Genomic DNA, 27,746 nt, shown 5'->3' on the forward strand with positions numbered 1-27,746 from the left:
TGGATTTGTGTAATTTTAGTGTTAGTTGGGCTATACACTTATAGTTTCTTAATCCTACCAGAAAATATTTTAAATCAGTAATTTAAATTCAGCCTGTCCATTTTTCCTACAGTGTACCAGCACGTCTACATTTTCATGTCCTTAAATTCTAGCTGACCACTTCACTTGTTCTGACTCCCACAGTCACTTAGTCTGGGAGGCAGGACACTTAGGGAAACCCACACTTGGTTTTCCCAACATTGGTAGACCTGGGATGAGACCTTAGGCAGGCTTCTGGAGCATGAGACGTGGTGGGCAGTTTGAAACGAAGTGTGGTGAAATGGCCTCTGTTAGTGATGCTGGTTCATAGTCATTAACTTTGGTGTTTGGAAAAGAGAACTTTGCCTGGAGATGGAGAGGCTCAGTGATGAAGAAATGGAGCTCTCCAGATCTTCCTGAAGGACAGCTAGCCCAGGTTATTGCATAGTCAAAAGGATTTGTCTGCTGTGAATCATGGGAGTGGGGTAGTGTAAGTTTGTAAAATATAGATTGAATATTCCTAAATTGAAAATCTGAAATTTGAAATATTGTGAAATACTAAATATTTCAAAGTTTAAACCATTTTAGTGGTGTGATTCCGTTTAGACTTAGGAAAATTCTGTGTTTCAGATTTTACAAACAGGGCTACTCAATTGGAAAGTCTGAAGACATTGTGAAGACCCAAACATTTCAGATAAGAGACACGGAACCTGTATTTAATATAAGATAGTAAATGATAGCCAGGTGTACAGGCACACACCGCTAATCCCAACCTAGGAAGCAGAGGCAGGCGGATCTCTGTGAGTTCGAGGCCAGCCTGGGCTACCAAGTTAGTTCCAGGAAAGGCGCAAAGCTACACAAGAGAAACCCTGTCTCGGAAAAAAAAAAAAAAAGGTGGTAAATGATGAATCAGTTCAGCAATAGTACACCCAGACAAGAACAACAAACCATGTTAGTAATTTAAAAGCACTTCCAGCTAGGCTTGGTGGTAAATAGTGAAATCCCTTGGGAGGTAGAAGCAAGAGGATTAGAAGTTGAAGGTCATCCTGAGCTATGTAGTAAGCTTGAGGATAGCCTGGGCTACCTGAAACTCAGTGTCAAAAAAACAAATACCAACTCCTGGAGCTTCAGACAGTGGCATATAGGAATTTGAAATTCAGCACAGAATAAACAGGAAACGTAATTAAGTGTTTGCTTCTAACAGCAGTTTCTTGATTGTTAATTCAGCACTTGGTGGTGCTTAGAGGGAAGTTGTCGTTTTAGTTTAGGAATGGATTTGAAATAATTCGAAAGTTTTATAAAGATTCATATTTTGAGTTTTCTGATAAATATTCTAAGATATATTACAAGTGAATAAGGAAAGATACGACTAATATCAAGTTATTTGGGTGATTTTCTGTACATAAGAAGATATTTAGTCACTGATTTGGCCATTAGTCACTTATCTGTCCTTGTACTCAGTTTTGTCCCCAATTTGGTGACATTGAGAAAATACCAAAGTTTGTCTGTTATTATAGAATGTGCTCTTTACAGAATCCTTTAAATCTTATGGGCAGGTGGCTTTTGAAGTATTTGTTTTGTATTCGCATAGCCTTGTGGTTTAAAACTTGTTTTGCTTTTATAAAGTATTTAAAAGGTAATACTTAATATAATACATAAAATTAATAATTCAAAAAGTCATGTGTTGAAAGACAGGAGATATTCCAGAAACTTATTTATTGCTTATTTTATTATGAATTCTTTCTGTTTCAAGTCTTTCTTCCATGAAAGAAATGACATCTTTTTGGACAGCCTCATAATGCACAAGTATACACACATGCATGTATATATGACACTGTATACATACATTGCTAGGTGTACACACACACACACACACACACACACACACACACACACACCCGGTCACATTTAATTTATATAAAGCTTGTATATCTAGCAGTTATAGTTCATCTGATCACTGAACGCTCCAATTAGGCACCACTGAGTTAGTTCTGCAGTGTTCAGATGGATGTAACGTGGGGTTACTGCTATACTTTTAGAAATAGTTGGTCCTCTCAAGCCTTGCTTCATGTTTTGGACATTTATATAAATACTCATGGATTATGATTCTGTGGAAGGAGAGCAAAGGATGTGTCCCTAGAGTAATGAGCACATGAAGTAATTGGTGAAGAGGAAAATTGTTTTCATTCAGTTACCATTGTCCGTCATGAGACTGCACTAGTGTGTGTGCCCAGGTCGTAATGAATAGAGGCAGATTCAGAAGACTTGGGAACCCTTCCTTATGCTTGGAGGAAGGAATGTCAGAGACAGGGTTCGGGCCCTCTGCTAATTTCTGAGATTGCACATTCTGGGTACCTGCAGAGTGTAAGGCGCTCTCTCCTCTAAGTGCTGTGCAGGCAGTGACTGGCACGTTCTTAAGCAGTGTGTAATGTGGTATTAAGGGAGGGTAAGTCATTTAAAAAGGTACTTTAAAGCCGGGTCACAAGGTGAACTTTAATCTCAGCACTCGGGGGCAGAGACAGGCAGCTCTCTGTGAGTTCATGGCCAGCCTGGTGTACAGAGTTTGAGAGCCCAGGTTAGCCAGGGCTACACAGAGAAACCTTGCGAAAAACAAAACAAAAAAATTTTTTTTGAATAGTGAAAAGCAGCATAAGAGAAGTAGACTGTGATTGTTGTTAATTAGACAGTAGGATTTATTTTCTGGAGTTATTTTTAGATGAGTTAGCCAGACAGTGGCTAGCAACACAAAACACAACCCCTTCCCAAAAGGATAAGGAAGTCCTCTAAGGCACACGTGAGCAAGTGTGGCCTGGGAGCACAGACTGGGATTTCCCAGAATGATGGCGGTGCTGTGGGGTGGGTCACAGAACGAGAGTCATACCCAGTGCCATTCGTTGTCAAACCCTGGGAGGGGGACAGAGAGCGGGGGTGGGTAACAGCCGAGCCAGGAGAGTGCTGCTCTGGGCCAGACGCCCTCGGAGGGCCTTCTTAACCTTTGGGTGGTGGAAGCCTGAGGTCTGCTAAGAACACATTCCGAGGGCTCTACCTGATAGTCCGAAGCTAGCTCCATTTCCCCAGAGAAGGGACTAGAGTCCAAGATCGTCTTGGCTGTCAACCTGTAACCTATAATTCCAGCTCTACACAGTCACAAAGTTTTCAACATAGAGCTGGAGTTACCCCACCCCCACCCAGGGAACTTCAGCTCTCATGGCTCACAGTTGTCATCCCAGCATTTGTGAGGCTGGGGCAGGAGGGTCATGAGTTCCGAACCACTCCAGGCTGTATATATGAGGAGAGCCTGACTCAAGAAAGGTGTGGACAGACTTTATTATCCAGATGGACCCTTTGTGGAGTATGGAGTGTACTGGGTATACAGTATAGAGGGCACCCTTACCAAGACAAGGACAAGAGGCACAGACTAGGACTATTTTGGGCAAGCTGGCCAATAGTCTCCCTTGAAGAGATGATTTTGAGTTGAGATCTGAATGATAGGACGTCTGCAGTGGAGCCAGCCTCAAGGTCAGAAAAGAACAGTTAGAGAGAAGCCCAGGCTGGAGAGTTTCCTTGGCAAGGTTTAGGAGAAAATGGAGAAAGCAGCTAAAAGTCTTGCCACAGCAGCCTTGTGCAACCCCAGAGTCAATGTGCATTCAAATTATGCTTTTTAGTGAAAAGAAAAAAAAAAAACTGGACAGTCCAGATCGCACAGGATGACTTCAGATAAGGCTGTTTAAAAGGAGAAAAACGAAGGTGCTATGAGCACCGGTAGGTTAGGGGCATCTTTGGGTGTTGAGTGGAGGGAGTCTGGGTAGGTAGATGCAGAGTAACCTGTCGGCGCTGCAGGGGGCCAGGAGACTCTTCAGAGTTGCCTTTGAAGGAGTCTCTGGTTTGGTCACGGTTTAAGCATCTCCTCTTTCTGTGTGATCTTAGAATGAGCCATGCTGATGGACCTAATCTGCCAGACATACTTGGAAAGGAAAGACTTAAAAGTAAGAAAAAAGAAGTTTTAGGATAAGAAAGTGAGACTTGGGGCTGGAGAGATGGCTCAGAGGTTGGGAGCACTGGCTGTTCTCCCAGAGGTCCAGAGTTCAATTCCCAGCAACCACATGGTGGCTCATGGCCATCTATGATGAGATCTGGCGCCCTCTTCTGGCATACAGGCATACATGCAGGCAGAACACTGAATACATAGTAGATAAATAGATCTCAAAAGAAGAAGAAAAAAAAGATTTGAACCTGGGCATGGTAGCGCACGCCTTTAATCCCAGCACTCAGGAAGCAGAGGCAGGTGGATCGCAGTGAGTTTGAGGCCAGCCTGGTCTACAGAGCTAGGTCTTGGATAACCAGGGCTACACAGAAAATCCCTGTCTCAAAAAATCAAACAAACAAAAGTGAGATTTTCGAGCACTGGAGAAATGGCTCAGTGGTTAGACACTGGCTCTTCTCACAGAGGACCAGAGGTCCAATTCCAGTACCCAAGTGACGGTAGCTCAACCACCTGTAACCAGGCCCAGCAAGTCCAGTGCTGCCTTCTGGCCTCCATAGGCACAGGCATGTACATGGAGCACAGACATGCCAGACATACATGTGGGCAAAACACCTCCGTACAGAAAGAAAGAAATGTATTTGTTTATTTGAAAGTGAGATTTGAGAGGTTGAAGAGATGGCCTAGCAGTCAAGAGCACTTGCTATCTTTGCAGGAGACCTGGGTTCTTTTCCCAGCCCCTACATGGTGCCTCAAAACCATCTGTCACTCCAGTTTCAGTCTTTGGCTTCTGGGCACCAGGCGCCCATGTGGTACACACACACACACACACACACAGGCAAACACTCATATACATAAACAGAATGGAATACATCGTTAGGCTTTTCAGTGTTCATTAGCTAGCTGTGCAGAGCCCTGGCCTCTCCTGGAGCTGTGGGCACTGAGTGTGGAGGAGGAGCTCAGTTGTTATTTGTTCCTATTTTCTTAGCCAAGTGACTCGGATGTCCTGGTGGTTTGGGTTACTTTGTTGTGTTAACTGAGAGTATTTGTAATTGTGGGTTGGAAATTGGAATAATATAAAATCTAAATGAGGATAGAGTTTTGTTTTGTTTTGTTTTTTTAAGCCAAACTACGCCGGGCGGTGGTGTCACACACCATTAATCCCAGCACTCAGGAGGCAGAGCCAGGCGGATCTCTGTGAGTTCAAGGCCAGCCTGGGCTACAGAGTGAGATCCAGGACAGCCACCAAAACTACACAGAGAAACCCTGTCGGGTGGGGGGGGGGGCACAACAACAACAAAAAACCAGAAAGCCAAACTACATTTTGAATTGATGTATAATTGAACTACTTTTTTTTTGATGATTACTAATTCCTGTGCCTTAGGCAAAAAAGTTTTGTTGTTGTATTTTTTTTTTTTTAAGATTTAAATTTATATTTTCTATGTATGCACCACATGCATGCCTGGTGCCCATAGTGACTAGAAAAAGGCATTCGATCCTCTGGAATTGGGATTACAGGCAGTAAGTAAGTAGTGAGCTGCTACGTGGGTGCTGAGAACCGAACCCAGGCCCTTGGGAAGAACAGCAAGTGCTCTTAACCATTAAACTATCTCTACAGTACCCTGATTTTGGTTTTTTGTTTGTTTGGGTTTGGTTTTATGTGTGTGTGTGTGTGGGGGGGCGGGTATTTGTTTTTGTTTTTGGAGATAAGTTATGTAGTTCTGCCTGAACTGGAACTCACTTTGAAGACCAGACTGGCCTCAGAGATCCACCTGCCTCTGCCTCCCAAGTGCTGGGATTAAAGGTGTGCACCGCCACCTTTTTGTTTTGTTTTTAAGACAAGATCTCTCTACATAGCCCTCACTAGCTGTCTTGGAACTCACTATCTAGACCAGGTTGGCTTAGATCCACAGAGGTCAACCTGCCTCTACTTTCCAAGTGCTGGGATAAAGATGTGCATGCACCATCATGCTTGGCTCAGTTTTCTTTTTTCTTTTTAAGTAAAAAATTAGGATTTGAGTATGTTAAGTATACATCTCATGCAGTGAAATTCTTATTTAGTATTTATCTGTCTATCTCTTCTTAGGGAACAATTATCTAGAAATAAGTTAAGATGTGTTGTTTTGTAAGACGGGCACCACACTGTCTCACACGTGTACTCCTGGTGCTAGGGAACTAGAGCTAAGAGGGTGAGGAGTTTAGGGCCAGCCTGGGCTACATGAGATCCTATCTCGAACACCAAAAAGAAAAGGATGCCTTTAACACTTCAAACTAGCTATATAGTAATGTGATGCCATCTAGCTTGCTTTATTTAGCATAGCATTACTTTAATGTAGGTATTTTCATTTTTTTCTTTTTCTGAGACATTGATTATGATAAGAAAAATGAAGGCCCACTTAGTTTGGATTCCACCTGAAAGGTACACTCAGAGCATACAGGATCTCCATAAAGCAGCAGGTTCACAGCCTGCCTAGGCAGGTCCTCGCTTTTCTTGGCTTAGAGATAATACAGAGCCATTGTCATTCCTGGTGCATTAGTGTTTACGGTTGTTTGTGTTGGAATCACTGAAGGCCACATATTCATTCTGACTTATAACATGCTTGTATAGTGTTCTCAAAAAAAGCTATCCTTTTCCAGAATGTTTAATGTGCTTACAACAAATGATTAAAAAAAAGTATTTGAACATTTAATTCTGAAGGGAAAGTAAAACTGTTTGAATTTTATACCCTGAAATGTAATTGTATTAAGTCAACAAATTATTTTTTCCAGGCAGACTCCAGGTTAAAAGCGCTTAATGCAACATTCAGAGTGAAAAACCCAGACAAGTAAGGCTTTGCTTTAATAACAGTTTACAATGTTGTTTTGAGTGGTGCCTATCAATCTATTTAATTTTTCATTTCTGAATGTATGCACTTAATTTGCTAAATATTTTGAATAATTTACAATTAGTGAAACCTTAAAAGTCTAAAACTGATTTTGAAATTCGGTAATTTAAGGTTGTGTCTGAAGTTATAGAAAATTAGACCACTGCTTTTTCTTCTAGAAAGATTTACTAAATGTTGAAGATATCAGAAAAATGAGAAAAGTAATTTCCTGTAGTTTTTCCTGCGTGACTGCTTATCAAATGTGCACAGTTTAATAAAATTATGTATTATATATATACAATAACAGTCTAGTTTGTATGCCAAAAAACCTGAGGATAAATGTACAAGTAAGGGTCCTTGACTTGATGACCGTCAGTCTGTGTTCTTGAGAGCTTTTCTGCCCTAGATGCCAGGGTTTGCAGCATGCCTTCTCGGGGATAAGACAATCCTAGAGATTTAGTTTAGCTCGCTCTGATCTGGTGGGTGGGCCAGCCGCTTCCTCACTTGCTCCTCCACAGGAAAAGCACGCTTCCGCTTCCGCTTCCGCTAGAGGTGGTTTATAGTTGCAGCTGCTTAGGTAGATGCAGATGGCAAATGGGTTAGGATTTCTCTAGTGAGTCAGTCCTTCAGCACTAATTCCTCGGGAAGCTAAATTCTTATCAAATGAAGTCCAAGTTTGCGCAGTTGATCACCTGTCCTGTCTAACTCTAATTTATACACTGACATTACTAATAATAATGTGGTGGGTACATTATTAGTAGGGACTAATAATGTTTTGTGGTAGGGATAGAACCCAGGGACTCTTGCATGCAAGGCAAGCCCTCGCCACCAAGCTAAATCTGTAGGCCTCCTTGACTTTCATCATAAATTTTGAATATAAAATATAAATGAATATCTCCAAGGTTTTGATCATTAGAAAATGGTAATGGCCAGGTGGCGGTGGCGCACACCTTTAATCCCAGCACTCCGGAGGCAGAGGCAGGCGGATCTCTGTGAGTTCGAGGCCAGCCCGGTCTGCAGAGTGAGATCCAGGACAGGCTCCAAAACTACACAGAGAAACCCTGTCTAAGGGGGGGGGAGTGATAATGATAACCATTGAACTTTTGTTTTGTTTTTTTAATTATGTGTATGTCTATGGGTATAGGATCAGCAACCATACTTATTTCCATTTTGTTGTTCTCTCTCTCTCTCTCTTTTTTTTAGATTTATTTATTTATTTATTTATTTATTTATTTATTTATTTATTTATTTATTTATTTATTTATTTATTTATTTATTTATTTATTTATTACGTACATAGTATTCTGCCTGCACATGTCCCTGCAGGCCAGAAGAGGGCACCAGATCTCATTATGGATGGTTGTGAGCTACCATGTGGTTGCTGGGAATTGAACTCAGGACCTCTGGAAGAGCAGTCAGTGCTCTTAACCTCTGAGCCATCTCTCCAGCCCCTTGTTTATTTCAAGACAGGGTTTCTCTATGTAGCTCTGGCTGTCCTGGAACTCCCTCTGTAGACCAGGCTGGCCTTAAACTCATAGAGATCCACCTGCCTCTGCCTCCCCAGTGCTGGGACTAAAGGGATGCACCACTACTGCCTGGCTAGTGTGTGCTTTAAAATATATATATATTTATTTATTTTTATTTTATGTGCATTGGTTTTTTTGCCTGCATGTCCTTCTATGTGAGGGTGTTGGGTCCCTTGGAACTGGAGTTACAGACAGTTGTGAGCTACCATGTGGATGCTGGGGATTGAACTTGGGTCCTCTGGAAGAGCAGCCCCTGGTTTTCCCTTTTTAAGAATGTCATACCAAATCATAGGTAGCCTTTCAGATTGGCTGCTTTCATTCAGCCGCCGTGGAGGTTTTTATAAGTGTCACAATGGCATGTGTGGCAAATACTCGGTATTCTGTAGATTAGAACTAAAATTCTAAGTTCCACTAAAGGAAACAAGCTAAGTTGGTGACACTGGTGGAGGAATATTCCTCAGAGGATCTGTTATTTTTATTGATACTTTAACATTAATGTTTTGCTAATTAACTTTTTTTATTTTATTAAATGTTAATGCAATGAAAAAGATTTTGTCAATTGAATTTCTTCTTTTTTTACTTTACAAGGTTATTTGAATTACTGGATTTTATTTATCCATATTGTTGGTTTTTAGAATTTTAGATGGGCTATGGCCAGTAATATTGTCAGAGTATAAAATCATGTCTAGTTGCAAGGAAACTTATTTGCCTTAAATTCCATTATAAGAGATTCTTAATATGTAAATTCTCTGTTCTAGGTCTGAACAGATCTAGATTAATAATTAAAACAGATTAATAATAATGTGAAACAATCACACCATTATTAAAGTAGTATGCATCACAAAAATCCTCCAAAACCAGAATAATTATTTCAGAGAGATGACCAAATGCTGTTTCTAGTTGCTTTAGCAAGTGTGTTTTCTCCCAGACTGATGTGACTGGTAAAGCAGCAAGAAAGGACCTTAGTCCAGGGGTTCCCAGCCTTCCTCTGCTGCGGTCCTTAATATTAATACAGTCATGTGTGGTCACCCCTGTATAAAATTATTTTCATTGCTACTTCATAACTGCAATTTTGCTACTGCTATGAATTGTAATGTAAATATCTGTGTTTTCCGATGGTTTTAAGGTGACCCTGTGAATGGGTAGTCCGACACCCTTGGGTTGTGACCCACAGATGCAGAACCAGTGCCTTAGGGTTCTGTAAATGTCATTTCTCTTGTGTTGACAGTATAAGTGCACCTAAGGTTGATTGTGGCCACTCATTGCCCGCTTACGTTGTATTGCAAATAAACCAAATCCATTAAAACAAAATCTACAGAATAAATCAGCCAGATTACTTAAATCACATGTTCTTTATCTAGTTATTTTTAAATCTATTAGTTTGTTTGATTTTATATAAACAAACAGTTCTAATCTTGTGCCCATCATAACCTTGCCAGGAAGTTTCATTTACTGTGATTGCTGGTTTTTCTTGTGTGGAAAAACAAAACACTGTCTTCAGTTAAATCACATATAAAACCATCATTTTTCTTTTAAAGGAAAACAAATCACATGGTCAGATATTTAATTATGAGTTTCTTAGGTCTTTTGTGTTTGTAGATTAATTGGAGCAGGGAGGATAGAAATTAATATAGAGTTGGAATTGTCTTTAAGTGGCTCGGGTCAAGGGTTTTGCAGTATAGTAAAATATGGGTAAAAGTGATTGCCACGTAGGCTTGACACCTTACTTTGATCCTAGAATCCATGTTAAAAAGCTAGATGTGGAGACTGGAGAGATGGAGGACCCAGGTTCAATCCCCAGCACCCACATGACAGCTCACAACTGTCTGTAACTCCAGTTCCAAGGGAGCTGACACTGTCACACCAATGCACATAAAATAAAGTTCAATAAATTAAAAACAAAACAAAACCAGATGTGACGACGCACATCTGTAATCCTAGCACTTTTATGGTGAGATGGGAGATGTAGTTAGGAGAATCTCCTAGAAGTTCACAGGCTAGGTAGTCATGACAGAAGGAAAGAACTAACCCCTGAAAGTTGTCCTTTGACCTCCACATGTGCACCATAGCACACCCGTGCTCACATTCACTCAAGCACAACCTCCACATGTGCATACACCATAGCACACCCGTGCTCACATTCACTCAAACACAGTAATAATAAATAGAAAAAAAAACACTAAAAAACAGCTCTTCAGATAGGCAGAGCGGTAGGAACTGGAAATGTAGAAGCTGAAGGAGGAAGGTTGGGAGCTGACATTTGTGAATTCTTAGTCATGAGACTCATAATACATTGAGCTCCTTTTCTGTGGGGTTTATTTTAGGTGATGGTTGATTGTACAGATTGTACAAAAGGTGTGAGTGAGGCCTGGAGAGATGCCTCAGTGGTGAAGAGCACTGGCTGCTCTTGCAGAGGACCTGGGCTCAGTACCCAAGCCCCCACATGGTGGCTCACAGACATCTGGACTCCAGTTCCAGGGGATCCCATGCCCTCCTCTGACCTGTGTGAGCACCAGGCACACACATGGTACACACACATACATGCAGGCAAAACACTCACACATAAAATGAGTAAATCTCTAAACTTTCTTCCTGTGTCAGGGAGACAAGGTCTCACTGTATCTGGCTGTCTTAGAACTCACTGCGTAAACCAGGCTGTCCTTGAATCCACCTGCTCTCCGCCTACCGAGTTCTGGAATTAAAGATATGCTCTACGATGCCTGGTTAAAAACAAACAAACAAACAAACAACAACAAACCTTCCGAAAAACGTTTAAGAGATTTGTATGACTTGACACCTTCAGTGTGATAGGATGGGGAAGACTAAAATCGTAAGAAAATACGAGGATGTGAAGTCAACAACAGTTGATTCCAAACTGTTTGTGCCTTTGTGCTCTCAGATTGAAGAGGAACAGCCTGTGGGGAGGTGATTCAGATAATGAATGAGATTTGCTGGGTGGGGTACCCCTGTCCAGGTTGAGAGGGTGCAGTGATTACAAAGTGCGGGAATGCAGAGACTGGGAAGATGGAAGGCAGCCTGTGGCTGGGATGACGATGGGACTGTTGTGAGAAGAATAGATGAAAAAAAGATGTAGACAGCCTCAGGCTTACGTTAGAATCTCTGAGTGTTGGGAGATGACAGAATCTGGCATTGTGTACGCTTCTTTAGTCTCTCTAACAATACCTTGTCACTAAGGTCATTAAGAATCAACTGTCCTTAGTTTCATGTGCAGACTGTGCTGGATTTTGGATCTAGATCTAGATCTCATTTCTGGAAAATCCATGCCTCCATTTCTTAACTGCTGCCTAAGGCTTGATGGATTCTTTGGTCTTCACCATTAAGCCTTCCCATCCCCAGTATCGAATTCCTCTGAAGATGCAGGGTTCGTTCTGCTGACCAATGCTGTGGGTATTTAGAATCTGAACTGTGACTCTCTGGGGATAGGATTGATACCGTGGGGATCCTGTTCCCTCCCTTACCTTTACAAGGAAGCAGATGGTGAAAGAGTGGTGGGTGGTTGTCTGCTCTTTTGGGAGGCCCACCACCCAGCTCCCAAATAAATCACTCATGGAGGCTTGTTCTTAATTAGGAATGCCTGGCCTTAGCTTGGCTTGTTGCTAGCCAGTTTTTCTTAACTTAAATTAGCCCAGCTACCTTTTGCTTTGTGGCTTTTCTCATTCCTCTTTCTTCTGTAAATATTACTCTTACTCCATGGCTTGCTGTGTAGCTGGGTGGATGGATGGATGGCTAGCCTCCTTCTCTGGCTGCTACTTCTTCCAGATTTCTCCTTCTGTTTATTCTCTCTGCCTGCCAGCCCCGCCTATCCTTTCTCCTGTCTTGCTATTGGCTCTTCAGTTCTTTATTAGACCATCAGGTGTTTTAGACAGGCACAGTAGCACAGCTTCACAGAGTTAAACAAATACAACATAAACTAAAGTAACACACCTTAAAATAATATTCTACTACAAATGATGGGCCTCGGGCATTCTGTCATTGAGATGCAAGAACCTCTGGATCACTTAATTAGGTGGGCTGCATGTTTAACTGTTTTATAGTCTTCTGAACTTTTTCATAACCCACTGTGACATTAAGAATTTTGTAGTTAAGCCTGCTCTAAAAGGAAAGGGCATTAGGGAGTCAGGCTTAGGGACTCCAGAGGAACCACATATAAAGGATTTCTGACTCCTGGTCCCCAGTACAACATTTGATAGAAGCTATACAGAATAGTGCACACCCTAGCCAGGCAGGCAATGGTGCACACGCCTTTAATCTCAGCACCCAGGAGGCAGAGGCAGGAAGATCTCTGAGGTCAAGGCCAACCTGGTCTACAGAGTGAGTTCCTGGACAGCCAGGGCTACACAGAGTAACCCTGTCTAGAAAAACAAGGGAAAAAAATAGTGCACATCTTTCATCTCAGCTCTTGGGTTCCAGGACAGCCAGGGTTATGTAGTGAAACCCTGTCTCAAAAAACAAAACAAAAAACAGATAAATAAGATTTGATAAAGGACTGATAGGTTTAATGATTTACCTCCTACCACTTCAATGTGTTAGTTTCTACAGGAAAATGCTACCAGCCAAACATTGGCTGTGTATAAAGAAAGGAGTTCACAATTGTTTAGGATAATATCCTGTTTTAAAACTTTAATTTAGACATCTAGAGCATGTTTGACTACGTACTGTACTCCAATAGCTTGTCAGGTATATGTGCAGATTGCTGTATATGGAAGATTATAACATGAAAAGTCTCAACTTGGTCCCTATCTGTCTATTCTCACTTCCTTCCCCAGAGTTTGATATCTCAGAAGTCTACAAATGTCAGCAAAATGAGTCCATTTTCTGCCTCTCCCTCCTGACTATAGACGTCTCTTTCCAGTAGGGTTGACTCTCAGTGGCAGTCGTACTTGCCCTCCCCTTAGTGCCCAGATTATTTCTCAGCTGAGAAGCACTGCCTTGAGAGGAGCGGGGGCTGTGTAGTCAGAGGTGGATTCCCTCCCGCAGGCCAGCAGCTTCTGGTGAGATGAGCCGTGGGGACTGTCAGCGGGAGCTCTGTGTCCTTTCCTAAGCCGCCTTAAAGAATTGAGACCTTAGGATCCCAGAGATGGTTCAGCAGGCAAGAGTGTTACTGTCAACCAGGTGGCAGTGGTGGCACATGCCTTCTATCCCAGCACTCGGGAGGCGGAGGCAGGCAGATCTCTGTGAGTTCAAGGCCAGCCTGGTTTACAGAGTGAGATCCAGGACAGCCAAGGCTGTTACACAGAGAAACCCTGTCTAAAAAAACCAAGAAAAGTGTTAAGCGATTCTAAAGAAGAGGATGGGATAATGTGGATTTGAGAAAGCTTTAAATGGACTAGCAGGAGTGAAAGTGAGGTCTTCCCACCTGATGCCTTCGGTTGTTTCTGTGGAGAATGGCCTTAGAATCCTGGTTCTTGAGCTGGGAAGATGGATCCATGGTTTAGAACACTTGTTGCTCTTCCAGAGGACCCGTGTTCAATTCCCAGCACCCACATGATGGTTTATAACCACGAGTAGACCAGTCCCAGGGTATCCAGTGTCCTCTTCTGACCCCCTTGAGGGTGCAAGTGGTATACATCACCATTCACATAAAATAAAACATTTAAATCTAGGCTGGGTGGTGGTGGGGCACGCCTCTAGTCTCAGAACTCAGGAGGCAGAGGCAGGTGGAGCTTTGTGAGTTCCAGACCAGCCTGGTCTACAGAGCAAGTTCTAGGACAGCCAGGGCTACACAGAAACCCTTTTGGGGGGTGGGGGGGATCTTAAATCTTGTTGTCTTTAGAGAATAGAGCTTTGAGTCTTTGTGAACAGTGGGAAACAAAGGTTACTAAGATTGTTAAGAATGTTGGAAACTGCTATTTAGCTTGCAGTATATTTTTTAGCAAGGTTTTCCTTTTTTTTTGTTTTCAAAATAATTTTCCATACCCACAGATTTTTATCTCTTATCTTAGTCCCATGATGTAAATTAAGAAGTTTGCCTCTTTCCTTGGCTTTCAGTATGTGTATGTACACTGCTTGATTTTAGACTGTTTCTCTGTTTGTATTGATTTGTAACGTTCAGGGACAGGGACAGGGTGCAGTTACATAGAGTGAGTTTCATTGTCCGAGGCACTGCCGTTTTGTACACAAACTCTGTGTGTTTTCCCGTTGCAGAAGATTTACTGAGCTGAAGCACTACAGTGATGAGCTGCAGTCCGTCATCTCCCATCTCCTTCGAGTCAGAGCCGTAAGTGATCAGAGCTCTGGGACGCATCGCTAAGGACAGCGCTGGCCGCTGAGTCACGTGCTTCTGAGGAGGGGGTGGCACTTATGCTGGATGACTGATTGCACATTTAAATTAGTAGGTGATAAGCAGACTGCCTTGTAAGAGAAGTGGGGAGGCTTGTCTTTAGAAACAGCTTGAAGAATTTGAGTCCGTTGTTTTCCTCCTGGTGTAGAATGGTGTAGTTGACTTGACAGCTTATCAAAAGGCCAGTCATTTGAGAGTGGAATGTAATAATGGAGGATCTGTAGAATAATGCCTCGGCCTTTGAGGTCTTTGAAGCTTTGTGGGATTATTTATGGATGTTAGGACATCTTGTGTCTGTGGCCCTTTAAGACAGGGTATTACTGTGCAGCCAAGGATGGCTTGAACTTAGCTATCCTCCTGCCTCACCTTTCTCATTGCATATAGCAGCACACCTGGTTCTTCGTGTGTGCCCCGAAATCCCACTGAGTACACTTACTTAAGGTACTGTCTGCCATGGCTAAAGGGCTGAGGAACAACAGCCATTGTACTTGCACATGACGTTGGTTGCAATGCACGTGGGGAAAAGTCTTTTTCAGTAAATGGAGTACCTGGAAAATTGGTTATCTAATCTTCCCAGAGACTTTCGAACCCGAGACAGGGTTACCAGGTGTAGGGTCACATCTTGTGGGCTGAAAGCTTCTGGAGAGGGAATACATTGACTAAGAGCACCCAGCAGTGAAGAATGGAATGCAGGGGCAGTTTTAGATGAAAATAGGTTGGCTGTATAATAATAATTGAGGTGGGTGCTGGGAAGTACGTGTGCAGTCTTCGTCCTTTATGAGAGGTAGAGGTACACTCTTGCTCTCTATACTTTAAATATATATTTTTTGATGTGTTGAATCTCCTAGAACTGGAGTTAAAGATGGCCGAGAGTTTTCCATGTGGGTGCTAGGATTGAACCTAGTCTTCTGGAAGAGCAGCCAGTGCTCTTAACTTTGGAGCCACCTCTCCAGCCCTTCTCTCTAGTCTTTCTTTGTTTGTCCCAGTCTTGGGGCTCGAAAAAAGGGGCCTCATGAATGCTAGACAAGTACTCTCCCACTGAACTACCCTTTTCTATACTTCCATATACTTGAACTTTTCCATGATAGCGTAGAAAAATAGGACTGGGGTGTGTAGCCCTATGGTAAAGTATACGACTAGCATGTTCAAGGCCTTGACTTGCATCTCTACACACACACACACACACACACACACACACACACACACACACACACACACACACACACACACACACACAGATACTCAGTGAATTGGTGAATTGCCCTGGTTGTCAGAGTCACCTGATGGAGGGCATGTCCTTATCTCCTGAGGCACAGTAAAGATTTGGAGCACGCTAGTCTCACAGTTCTACATAACAGCTGCACTCATGGGGCTGGGCGATGGCTCAGGTCAAGAGCACCTGGTGCTATTGTGGAAGACCAGGGTTGAGTTACCAGGGCCACAGGATGGGTAATAGCCATCTGTGACTCTAGTTCCAGGGGATCCAATACTTCTTCTATACTCATACACATAATGCCTAGGCATACATGCCGACAAAACACATGTACATGTAACTAAAAAGAAATCTTTTTTTTTTAAAGATTTATTTATTCATTATGTGTACAGTATTCTGCCTACACACCAGAAGAGGGAACCAGATCAAATTACAGATGGTTATGAGCCACCATGTGGTTGCTGGGACTTGAACTCAGGACCTTGGGAAGAGTGGCCAGTGCTCTTAACCTCTGAGCCATCTCTCCAGCCCCTAAAAAAAATCTTATTTTTAAATTTTTTAAAAATTTACTTATTTATTTAATGTATGAATGCTCTTTATGCAAGAAGAGAGCATCAGATCCCACTAGAGATGGTTGTGAGCCACCATGTGGTTTCTGGGACCTCTGGGAGAGCAGCCAGTGCTCTTAATCCTGGAGCCATGTCTCCAATTTTAAATAAATCTTTTAAAGAAAGAACTTGAATTCAACTACATTTCTATTTCCTATTGCACTCCATTGCTTCTTCTCCAGACGGAAACACATTTTTAATAAAACCTTGCTAAAATTCTAAAAATACACGTTTACTTCACTAACATTGTAAAGATGCAAATTATAGTCACTGACATCATATTTAACATTATTGTGTTGTTGTCTATAAATATGGTAATGTCTGGAGTTTGCAGCACAGTAAGAGGGTGGCAGGAGGGATCACACACAGCTCCTTCCTTTGGAACCTTTTTTCAGGAGTCTTTTTTTTTTTTTTTGAGATGGGTCTCACTGTGTAGACTTGTCTGGGCTAGGACTCACTCTGTAGACCGTACTATAGTTGAACTCAGAGATGGACCTGCCTGTGCCCTCTAGTGCTGGGATTGGAGGCGTGGGCCACTAGGCCCAGCTAGGGAGTTTAAATCTCAGAATCTCTGAAATCTGTTAGGAGACTCAAGGAAGAAAAGGCTGTGTGTGTCCAGCTTTTAAAGTTCACCATAGCCTGTCACAGACTGTCCTTTCCCGTGTCATCATGTCACAGACTGTCCTTTCCAGTGTCATCCTGTCACAGACTGTCCTTTCCAGTGTCAGCCTGTCACAGACTGTCCTTTCCAGTGTCATCCTGTCACAGACTGTCCTTTCCAGTGTCAGCCTGTCACAGACTGTCCTTTCCAGTGTCAGCCTGTCACAGACTGTCCTTTCCAGTGTCCGCCTGTCACAGACTGTCCTTTCCAGTGTCATGTCACAGACTGTCCTTTCCAGTGTCATCATGTCACAGACTGTCCTTTCCAGTGTCATCCTGTCACAGACTGTCCTTTCCAGTGTCCGCCTGTCACAGACTGTCCTTTCCAGTGTCATGTCACAGACTGTCCTTTCCAGTGTCATCATGTCACAGACTGTCCTTTCCAGTGTCAGCCTGTCAGAGACTGTCCTTTCCAGTGTCAGCCTGTCACAGACTGTCCTTTCCAGTGTCATCCTGTCACAGACTGTCCTTTCCAGTGTCATTCTGTCACAGACTGTCCTTTCCAGTGTCAGCCTGTCACAGACTGTCCTTTCCAGTGTCATCATGTCACAGACTGTCCTTTCCCGTGTCATCATGTCACAGACTGTCCTTTCCAGTGTCATCCTGTCACAGACTGTCCTTTCCAGTGTCATTCTGTCACAGACTGTCCTTTCCAGTGTCATTCTGTCACAGACTGTCCTTTCCAGTGTCATCCTGTCACAGACTGTCCTTTCCAGTGTCATGTCACAGACTGTCCTTTCCAGTGTCATGTCACAGACTGTCCTTTCCAGTGTCATCATGTCACAGACTGTCCTTTCCAGTGTCCGCCTGTCACAGACTGTCCTTTCCCGTGTCATCATGTCACAGACTGTCCTTTCCAGTGTCATTCTGTCACAGACTGTCCTTTCCAGTGTCATCCTGTCACAGACTGTCCTTTCCAGTGTCATCCTGTCACAGACTGTCCTTTCCAGTGTCATCATGTCACAGACTGTCCTTTCCAGTGTCCGCCTGTCACAGACTGTCCTTTCCAGTGTCATCATGTCACAGACTGTCCTTTCCAGTGTCATCATGTCACAGACTGTCCTTTCCAGTGTCACCTGTCACAGACTGTCCTTTCCAGTGTCACCTGTCACAGACTGTCCTTTCCAGTGTCATCATGTCACAGACTGTCCTTTCCAGTGTCATCCTGTCACAGACTGTCCTTTCCAGTGTCCGCCTGTCACAGACTGTCCTTTCCAGTGTCAGCCTGTCACAGACTGTCCTTTCCAGTGTCATGTCACAGACTGTCCTTTCCCGTGTCATCATGTCACAGACTGTCCTTTCCAGTGTCATCCTGTCACAGACTGTCCTTTCCAGTGTCATTCTGTCACAGACTGTCCTTTCCAGTGTCATCCTGTCACAGACTGTCCTTTCCAGTGTCATCCTGTCACAGACTGTCCTTTCCAGTGTCCGCCTGTCACAGACTGTCCTTTCCAGTGTCATCATGTCACAGACTGTCCTTTCCAGTGTCAGCCTGTCACAGACTGTCCTTTCCAGTGTCATCATGTCACAGACTGTCCTTTCCAGTGTCATCATGTCACAGACTGTCCTTTCCAGTGTCAGCCTGTCACAGACTGTCCTTTCCAGTGTCATGTCACAGACTGTCCTTTCCAGTGTCATCATGTCACAGACTGTCCTTTCCAGTGTCAGCCTGTCAGAGACTGTCCTTTCCAGTGTCAGCCTGTCACAGACTGTCCTTTCCAGTGTCATCCTGTCACAGACTGTCCTTTCCAGTGTCATTCTGTCACAGACTGTCCTTTCCAGTGTCAGCCTGTCACAGACTGTCCTTTCCAGTGTCATCATGTCACAGACTGTCCTTTCCCGTGTCATCATGTCACAGACTGTCCTTTCCAGTGTCATCCTGTCACAGACTGTCCTTTCCAGTGTCATTCTGTCACAGACTGTCCTTTCCAGTGTCATGTCACAGACTGTCCTTTCCAGTGTCATCCTGTCACAGACTGTCCTTTCCAGTGTCATTCTGTCACAGACTGTCCTTTCCAGTGTCATCCTGTCACAGACTGTCCTTTCCAGTGTCATCCTGTCACAGACTGTCCTTTCCAGTGTCCGCCTGTCACAGACTGTCCTTTCCAGTGTCATCATGTCACAGACTGTCCTTTCCAGTGTCAGCCTGTCACAGACTGTCCTTTCCAGTGTCATCATGTCACAGACTGTCCTTTCCAGTGTCATCATGTCACAGACTGTCCTTTCCAGTGTCAGCCTGTCACAGACTGTCCTTTCCAGTGTCATGTCACAGACTGTCCTTTCCAGTGTCATCATGTCACAGACTGTCCTTTCCAGTGTCAGCCTGTCAGAGACTGTCCTTTCCAGTGTCAGCCTGTCACAGACTGTCCTTTCCAGTGTCATCCTGTCACAGACTGTCCTTTCCAGTGTCAGCCTGTCAGAGACTGTCCTTTCCAGTGTCAGCCTGTCACAGACTGTCCTTTCCAGTGTCATCCTGTCACAGACTGTCCTTTCCAGTGTCATTCTGTCACAGACTGTCCTTTCCAGTGTCAGCCTGTCACAGACTGTCCTTTCCAGTGTCATCATGTCACAGACTGTCCTTTCCCGTGTCATCATGTCACAGACTGTCCTTTCCAGTGTCATCCTGTCACAGACTGTCCTTTCCAGTGTCATTCTGTCACAGACTGTCCTTTCCAGTGTCATGTCACAGACTGTCCTTTCCAGTGTCATCCTGTCACAGACTGTCCTTTCCAGTGTCATGTCACAGACTGTCCTTTCCAGTGTCATGTCACAGACTGTCCTTTCCAGTGTCATCATGTCACAGACTGTCCTTTCCAGTGTCATCATGTCACAGACTGTCCTTTCCAGTGTCCGCCTGTCACAGACTGTCCTTTCCCGTGTCATCATGTCACAGACTGTCCTTTCCAGTGTCATTCTGTCACAGACTGTCCTTTCCAGTGTCATCCTGTCACAGACTGTCCTTTCCAGTGTCATCCTGTCACAGACTGTCCTTTCCAGTGTCATCATGTCACAGACTGTCCTTTCCAGTGTCCGCCTGTCACAGACTGTCCTTTCCAGTGTCATCATGTCACAGACTGTCCTTTCCAGTGTCATCATGTCACAGACTGTCCTTTCCAGTGTCACCTGTCACAGACTGTCCTTTCCAGTGTCACCTGTCACAGACTGTCCTTTCCAGTGTCATCATGTCACAGACTGTCCTTTCCAGTGTCATCCTGTCACAGACTGTCCTTTCCAGTGTCCGCCTGTCACAGACTGTCCTTTCCAGTGTCAGCCTGTCACAGACTGTCCTTTCCAGTGTCATGTCACAGACTGTCCTTTCCCGTGTCATCATGTCACAGACTGTCCTTTCCAGTGTCATCCTGTCACAGACTGTCCTTTCCAGTGTCATTCTGTCACAGACTGTCCTTTCCAGTGTCATCCTGTCACAGACTGTCCTTTCCAGTGTCATCCTGTCACAGACTGTCCTTTCCAGTGTCCGCCTGTCACAGACTGTCCTTTCCAGTGTCATCATGTCACAGACTGTCCTTTCCAGTGTCAGCCTGTCACAGACTGTCCTTTCCAGTGTCATCATGTCACAGACTGTCCTTTCCAGTGTCATCATGTCACAGACTGTCCTTTCCAGTGTCAGCCTGTCACAGACTGTCCTTTCCAGTGTCATCCTGTCACAGACTGTCCTTTCCAGTGTCATTCTGTCACAGACTGTCCTTTCCAGTGTCAGCCTGTCACAGACTGTCCTTTCCAGTGTCATCCTGTCACAGACTGTCCTTTCCAGTGTCATCATGTCACAGACTGTCCTTTCCAGTGTCATCATGTCACAGACTGTCCTTTCCAGTGTCAGCCTGTCACAGACTGTCCTTTCCAGTGTCAGCCTGTCACAGACTGTCCTTTCCAGTGTCATCCTGTCACAGACTGTCCTTTCCAGTGTCATCATGTCACAGACTGTCCTTTCCAGTGTCATCATGTCACAGACTGTCCTTTCCAGTGTCAGCCTGTCACAGACTGTCCTTTCCAGTGTCAGCTTGTCACAGACTGTCCTTTCCAGTGTCAGCCTGTCACAGACTGTCCTTTCCAGTGTCCGCCTGTCACAGACTGTCCTTTCCAGTGTCCGCCTGTCACAGACTGTCCTTTCCAGTGTCAGCCTGTCACAGACTGTCCTTTCCAGTGTCATCCTGTCACAGACTGTCCTTTCCAGTGTCATTCTGTCACAGACTGTCCTTTCCAGTGTCATCCTGTCACAGACTGTCCTTTCCAGTGTCAGCCTGTCACAGACTGTCCTTTCCAGTGTCATCTTCTCATAGACTCTGTCCTTTTCAGTGTCCCAGCACTTGGGAGGCCGAGGCAGGTGAATCTCTGAGTCCGTGCCTAGCCTGGTCTACAGATCAAGTCCCATGGCAGCCAGGACTTCATAGAGAAACCCTGTCTCAAAAAACCAAAAACCAAAACAAGAATAAACAAAAAAGCCAACCAAAAAACTGCTAAAAAGAACTGTGGCAGCACAGTGAACGTGTCGGGCTGTGCTAGCTCTGTTTATGATGTGGTTTGAAGGGTATTTTTCTTTCCTGGTTTTTCTTGATCTCGTACTAAGCATGATCATTGGGTTTTTTCCCTACTCTTAAAAATGTATATGGATTTTTCGAAAGTAGTCTGTATGCAACTTCCACCTAACACCAGTTTCTGCTAATATTTCAGAGAGTAGCAGACCGACTCTATGGTGTGTATAAAGTGCATGGAAACTATGGGAGAGTTTTTAGGTAAGTGTCTTACAGACTTTTACAGACATTTCGCTCTGACTGGATTTTTGGCTTTAAAACCCTTACAATGTATGACTCAGAGGAGTACATTTTATTTATTGATTTATATTCTCTAATTGTAGTGTGTATGTGTTCACATGTTGGATGGTGTATACATGTCAAATGTGTGCACGTGTGTGTGGAATCCAGAGGTTTGTAGTAAGGTTTTTCTTTGGGCCACCAGCCTCAAATAATGATATGGAGACTTATTATTTATTAATTATGAAAGCTCAGGCTGCTTAAGCTTGTCCCATTAGCTCTTTTAGCTTAAATTAACCTGTTTATATTAATCTATGTTTTGCCTTGTGGCATTTTACTTTTCTTTCATCCTGTTATGTCCCTCTGTGTCTCATTGGTGTCTTTTTCTCTCGAGCCTAGAATCATCCCAAGTTCCTCTCTTTTTCCCGGAAGTCCCGCCTATCTCTCCTGCCTAGCTATCAGCCATTCAGCTTTTTATTACACCAATCACAGCAACACCTCCTCACAGGGTGTACAAATATCCTACAACAGAGGTTAGCATTGGGTATTGTTAGATCATTCTCCACCTTAACCTGAGGTGGGTTCTTTTACTTGACTCCAGAGCTCACCACTTTGGATTAGTCTGGCTAGCCAACTGGCTCTGTCCCTGCGTCCCAAGTGCTGGCATTATAAGTACGCTGTCACATTAGTGTAGTTGTAGCTTTCCAAGCTCTGGTCCCCGGGCTTCCCTGGGAAGCCCTGTATTCCCAAAGCCATATCCCTCAATTCCTGATCCTTTTGGAACAGGCTTTCACCCTGGACCTTCCTTACGTTGTAGCCCAGGCTCATCTCAGACTTGTAACACTCCACCGTCTCTGACTCATGTTGAGATTTACAGCCACGTTTCACTGTCCCTGGCAGAACTGTAGCCACTGGTGTCCTGTGGGAGTAGTTTTCACTGTTCAGGTAAATACTTTCATTTTAAAGCCCTTCTGTAAACAGGTGGTGCGGAAATTGTACCTGCTGAGTGAGAAACGCCCAACTGAAGGGGCCCAGGGCCTTTTACTTTCTCCGGTGATTGATTGCCTGGAGAGAATGGATCCCTGGAAACTGCTGTCCAATAGGATTGGATACTTTCTTTCTTTGCTTTGTTTTTGCCATTTTATAAGACTTTGGCCAGATGAGTTTTTCAGTCTGTGGTGTTTCAGTGATTAGAATACTTGTGTGAGGGTGGGGGTCAGCACAGGGTCAGAACAGTTGTCGAGTTTCTGTGAGGCCCTGGGTTCAGTCCTCAGTACCAAAGTGGGGAGGGTGGGATAGGGAAGTATGTGTGTATGACTTGCATGTTTTGGTTATTTAAATGGTTTGTAGCTTGGTTTATATTAGGGGTGTTTTGCCTACAAGCATGCATGGGTACCACATGTGTGCCGAGTGCCTGTGGAGGCCAGAAGTTCCTCTGGAACTAGAGCTACGGTATTGTGAGCTGCCATGTGGCTGCTGGGACTCTAACCCAGGTCATTTGAGACAGGGTCTTTCTGTGTAGCCCAGGCTGACTTGGAACTCACTCTGTAGACCAGGAGGCCTAGAACTTAGAGGATCTGCCTGCCTCTGCCTCTGCAGTGCTGGGGTAAAGACATGCACCACGATCCCAGCTTGACACGCTTTTCTTTTGTCAACTTTCTTTGGGGGGTGGTCCTTTTCTTTATTATTATTGTTTTGTTGTTGTTTTTTTGAGTGTAGCCCAGGCTGGCCTTATTTTGTCATGTAGTAATAAATGACCTTGAACTTCTGATCCTCCTGCCTCTGCCTTTCAAGTGCTTGGATTACAGGATGTGCCACCACATTTATTCTGCCAACTGCACTATATCCCTAGCCTTGTGTGTTTGTGGTCTTCCCTTTAATTACTAAATTTTAAGGGAACACCAGTATACTTGAATCACAGAAAGTAAATCCCAATATGGGTCCTAGCTAGAAAAAGATCTGTTAAACGCCTCCGTTGATTAACATGGGCTTCTGTCTTTCCCTTCCAGTGAATGGAGCGCCATCGAAAAGGAGATGGGTGACGGCCTGCAGAGTGCCGGGCACCACATGGACGTGTGAGTGACAGGAACTGGGTGCGGGCGGGGGGGGGGGGGGGGGGGGGGGGGGGGGGGGCGGCGGACACGACACGACAACGCTGCTGACTCCCGGTTACAGGTTACATCCAGTCAGCTGCATTTACAGTCAGGCTTGGTGTGTGGGGATGGGGCTTATTGCTCCTAGGAATGCAAGATTGCTTAATCCTTGTGTTCTGAAACTGCTCTAATTCATGTAGTAACAGAGTAAAGATAAAAATGGTGGTGGTGGTGGTGACTCACGCCATAAATCCCAGCACTGGGGAGATCTCTGTGGGTTTGAGGCCAGCCTGGTCTACAGAGCGAGTTCCAGGACAGCCAGGACTACACAGAGAAACCCCGTCTCCGAAAACGGAAAAACAAAGCAAACCTGTGTGTCCATTTCCGTGCACACAGAAGTTACTTGACAAACTCTAACCCTGTTAGCAGTAAAGTTGCAGGACGGCCTTCCCCTCCCGGCCTCTGCTGCCATGTCACGTAGCAGGGACCAGCCGTGGGGAGGCTGCAGCTCTGAGGTCCCCCTGATGAGCGTGGGCCCTCTCTGGCTGAACAGACCTTACTTAAGGCTGAAAGCTGTTAACTGGAGAAGGAAGGAGTCCAGGATCTAACCCTGAGGCACCAAAGCAGTAGCTGAGGAGCATGAGGAAGATTCAGAAGTGGAGGAAAGATGCCTGGAGCTTCTGTGGAGGCGTGCTCAGGGTGCTTTGCAGAGGACTGCTGAGTGCTTTTCTGAAGGAGCAGAGCCTCTGGACCAGAAATTTCTCACTCACGCTCTGGGTGAGAAAGCTGGGTTCCTAAAGAGTAAAGAGTAGAAATTCTCACCCAGACATGGTGGCGTGTGCCTGTAGGCTTGCTTACTCCAGAGGCTGAGAGGAGAGGGGCGCTTGAGCTCCGCACCTGGAAACCAGCCTGAGCACTATAACAAGAGTCCATGAATAAAATATATATACCGTGCTTAGCCGTGGAGGAATGAAACGCTCATGTTCCGAGGTCAAGGACGGGGCAAGGTTGTGTGTTCTCACCTCTACTAGTAAGTGCATTGGTGCCTGTCAGTGAGGGGGTGAAGAGTGGAGAAGCGGTGTGTGCGTTAGAGAGGAAGACGTGAAACTGTCTTTGTCACAGTTGAGATCTTTTACACAGAAAATAGTGATGAGTCGGCCGATGAGTTCGTGAAAGTTCAGGAGATCACGTGATCCCTTCAAAATCAATTATTTTCACACACTGCAATCAACAGCTGGACAGTAAAGTTAGAACAATACTGTTTATAACAACACATGATATGAAAGATTAGAAAGCCCCACCCACACTGATGGTAACTATGTAAGTGTGAATTCCATAATTGGGATTGTAGAGTCATTATTGAGGTGCCCGTTCTTGGGGGACTGGAGCTATGGCTCAGGGGCTGAGCACTGGATGCTCTACCAGAGGACCCAGGTTTGATTCCCAGCACTCACGTGGTAGCTCACAACCATCTGTATCCCTGGTCAGGGGTGTCTAACTCTTGGCCTCTGGGAGCACTGCACACACACAGTGCACACACACGGTGCACACACATGCCGGAAAAGCACTCATACACATAAGGTCTTGTTTGAAAAGATGTCTGTTCTCCTAGAACAGCAGGCCTAGTAAAAGTCCCACTGATTTCTTCTTTCCCTCAGTGGTAATTAATGAGCTGAGTCTGAACCACATGTGGCATCACACACCTTTAAGCAAAAACAAATCTGAATTTCAGGCAAGTTCCAGGACTAGAGAGTGAGATCCTGTCTTAAAAACAAAACAAGAAAATGATCTAAAATTTATATGATGTTGAAATAGCCAAAACCAGTTTTGACAAAGAATCCAGCTTTCAAGATTGACTGTAGAACTATATTATGACTATAAAGAGTTCAGTTGAGGGGCTGGAGAGATGGCTCAGCGGTTAAGGGCACTGGCTGCTCTTCCAGAGGTCCTGAGTTCAAGTCCCAGCAACCACATGGTGGTTCACAACTGTCTATAATGAGATCTGGTGCCCTCTTCTGGTGTGCAGGCATACATGCACATACATGCAGGCAGGATACTGTATCCATAATTAATAAATAAATAAATAAATAAATAAATAAATAAATCTTTAAAAAGAAAGGAAAGCCAGCAGGAAGGCTGATGAGGTAGTTCAGTGGGTAAAGGCCCTTGCTTCCCAGCCTGATAACTTGAGTTTGGTTCCCAGGTGTCCCACACCCTGGAAGGAAAGGACCAACTCCCAAAAGTTGTTCTCTCTCCTCTACCATACCCTATGGCACACATGTGCCCCCTTTATATAAATAAAATGTAATTGCCATATTTAAGTAGCTACTTAAAGCCAATAATAGAAAGTTCAAAAAGGTCTTAAATACTCTCATGAAAAAGATGAGTATGTCAGGTGATAGGTCTGTGACTTAGCTTGAGTCAATCATGCCACAGGGCCTGTCTGAAGTCATCATCAATTTTACATTGTGAATGCACAGTCTTTGTCCATGCAGCTTAAGCTGCTGGGTGGTGGTGAGAAAGTATTTTATTTAAATATTACTTTTCCATATTCCATAGTCAAGCTAACTAGCTTTTTTTGTAAAGATTTAAAAAAGTTATTAGCTGGGTGGTGGCGGCGGCGGCGGTGGCGGCGGCGGCGGCGGCGCACGCCTTTAATCCCAGCACTCAGGAAGCAGAGGCAGGTGGATCTCTGTGGGTTTGAGACCAGCCCGGTCTACAGAGCAAGATCCAGAACAGCTAGGGCTACACTGAGAAACCCTGTCTTGAAAAATAAAACAAACAAAAAATGTATTTATGTTTATGTGTGTGTGTATGTGTGTGCGTGTGCCTGTGCATATGTGTAGGAGCCATGTGTGTGTAGATGCCGCAGAGACCAGGAGAGGGTGTGAGATCCCTGGAGAATTCTAGTTACCAGTAAGCTGCCCCATCCTTAAAACACTAATTCTTGTGGACACGGTTGGAGTTACTCATGTTTCTTAAACAGGTACGCGTCCTCCATTGACGACATTCTGGAAGACGAAGAACACTATGCAGACCAGCTAAAGGAGTATCTCTTCTATGCAGAGGCCCTGCGGTGAGTCCATGACAGCCTCAAATGTAGACAAGAGGTTGCTTCCTGAGTCAGGTCACAGTGTCAGACCCCTGGCAGGCCTAAAAACCAGAAGTTCTGCCCTTCGAGCATCTTCTTGACAAGAGCTTCCTGTTCGTGCTGATGGCCTGCCTATTTCTTCCTGCTTTTCCCAGTTTGAAGATTGGGAGCAAAATACAGACAGAGTGTAGAGCCCTACAGAGACAAACAGAACTCGCTGCTAGACAGATTTAGTGGATAAGAAAAAGTTAGCATGTTTTCCTCCCTCCATGTCTTAATTGCTTTCTGTTGCTTTGGAGAGACACCATTACCAAGGCAGCTTACAAAAGAAAGCATTTATTTGGGCTTGTGAGGGTTAGTCCGTGAACATCATGGCAGGAACATGGCAGCAGGCAGGCAGACCTGGTGCAGGCACAGTAGATTAGAGTTTACATCTGATCCACAAGCAGCAGGAAGAGAGAAACGGGGAGCTAACTTGAGTGGCATGGGTTTGAAGCCTCAGAGCCTTCCCCAGTGACACACCTACTAATCCTTGCCAGACAGTTCCACCAACTGGAGACCAGTCATTCATATATATGAGCCTCTAGGGGCCACTCTCATTCAGACCACCACTCTTTCTTT

General features: G+C 44.4%; 1 protein-coding gene across 3 annotated transcripts in view; it reads left to right on the top strand.

The window, feature by feature from the left end:
- Snx4 (sorting nexin 4) overlaps positions 1-27,746 on the top strand; it is a 63,374-nt gene that overhangs the window by 25,925 nt on the left and 9,703 nt on the right. For all 3 annotated transcript variants that reach the window (XM_006974537.4, XM_076548750.1, XM_076548751.1), the window contains 5 exons: positions 6,770-6,825; positions 14,556-14,628; positions 21,862-21,923; positions 23,951-24,016; positions 27,021-27,110. In XM_006974537.4, the coding sequence (XP_006974599.2) occupies positions 6,770-6,825; positions 14,556-14,628; positions 21,862-21,923; positions 23,951-24,016; positions 27,021-27,110 (347 nt within the window). The remainder of the gene's footprint in view (positions 1-6,769; positions 6,826-14,555; positions 14,629-21,861; positions 21,924-23,950; positions 24,017-27,020; positions 27,111-27,746) is intronic.

The sequence above is a fragment of the Peromyscus maniculatus genome, chromosome 12 (genome assembly GCF_049852395.1).
Source record: "Peromyscus maniculatus bairdii isolate BWxNUB_F1_BW_parent chromosome 12, HU_Pman_BW_mat_3.1, whole genome shotgun sequence".
Taxonomy (NCBI): domain Eukaryota; kingdom Metazoa; phylum Chordata; class Mammalia; order Rodentia; family Cricetidae; genus Peromyscus; species Peromyscus maniculatus.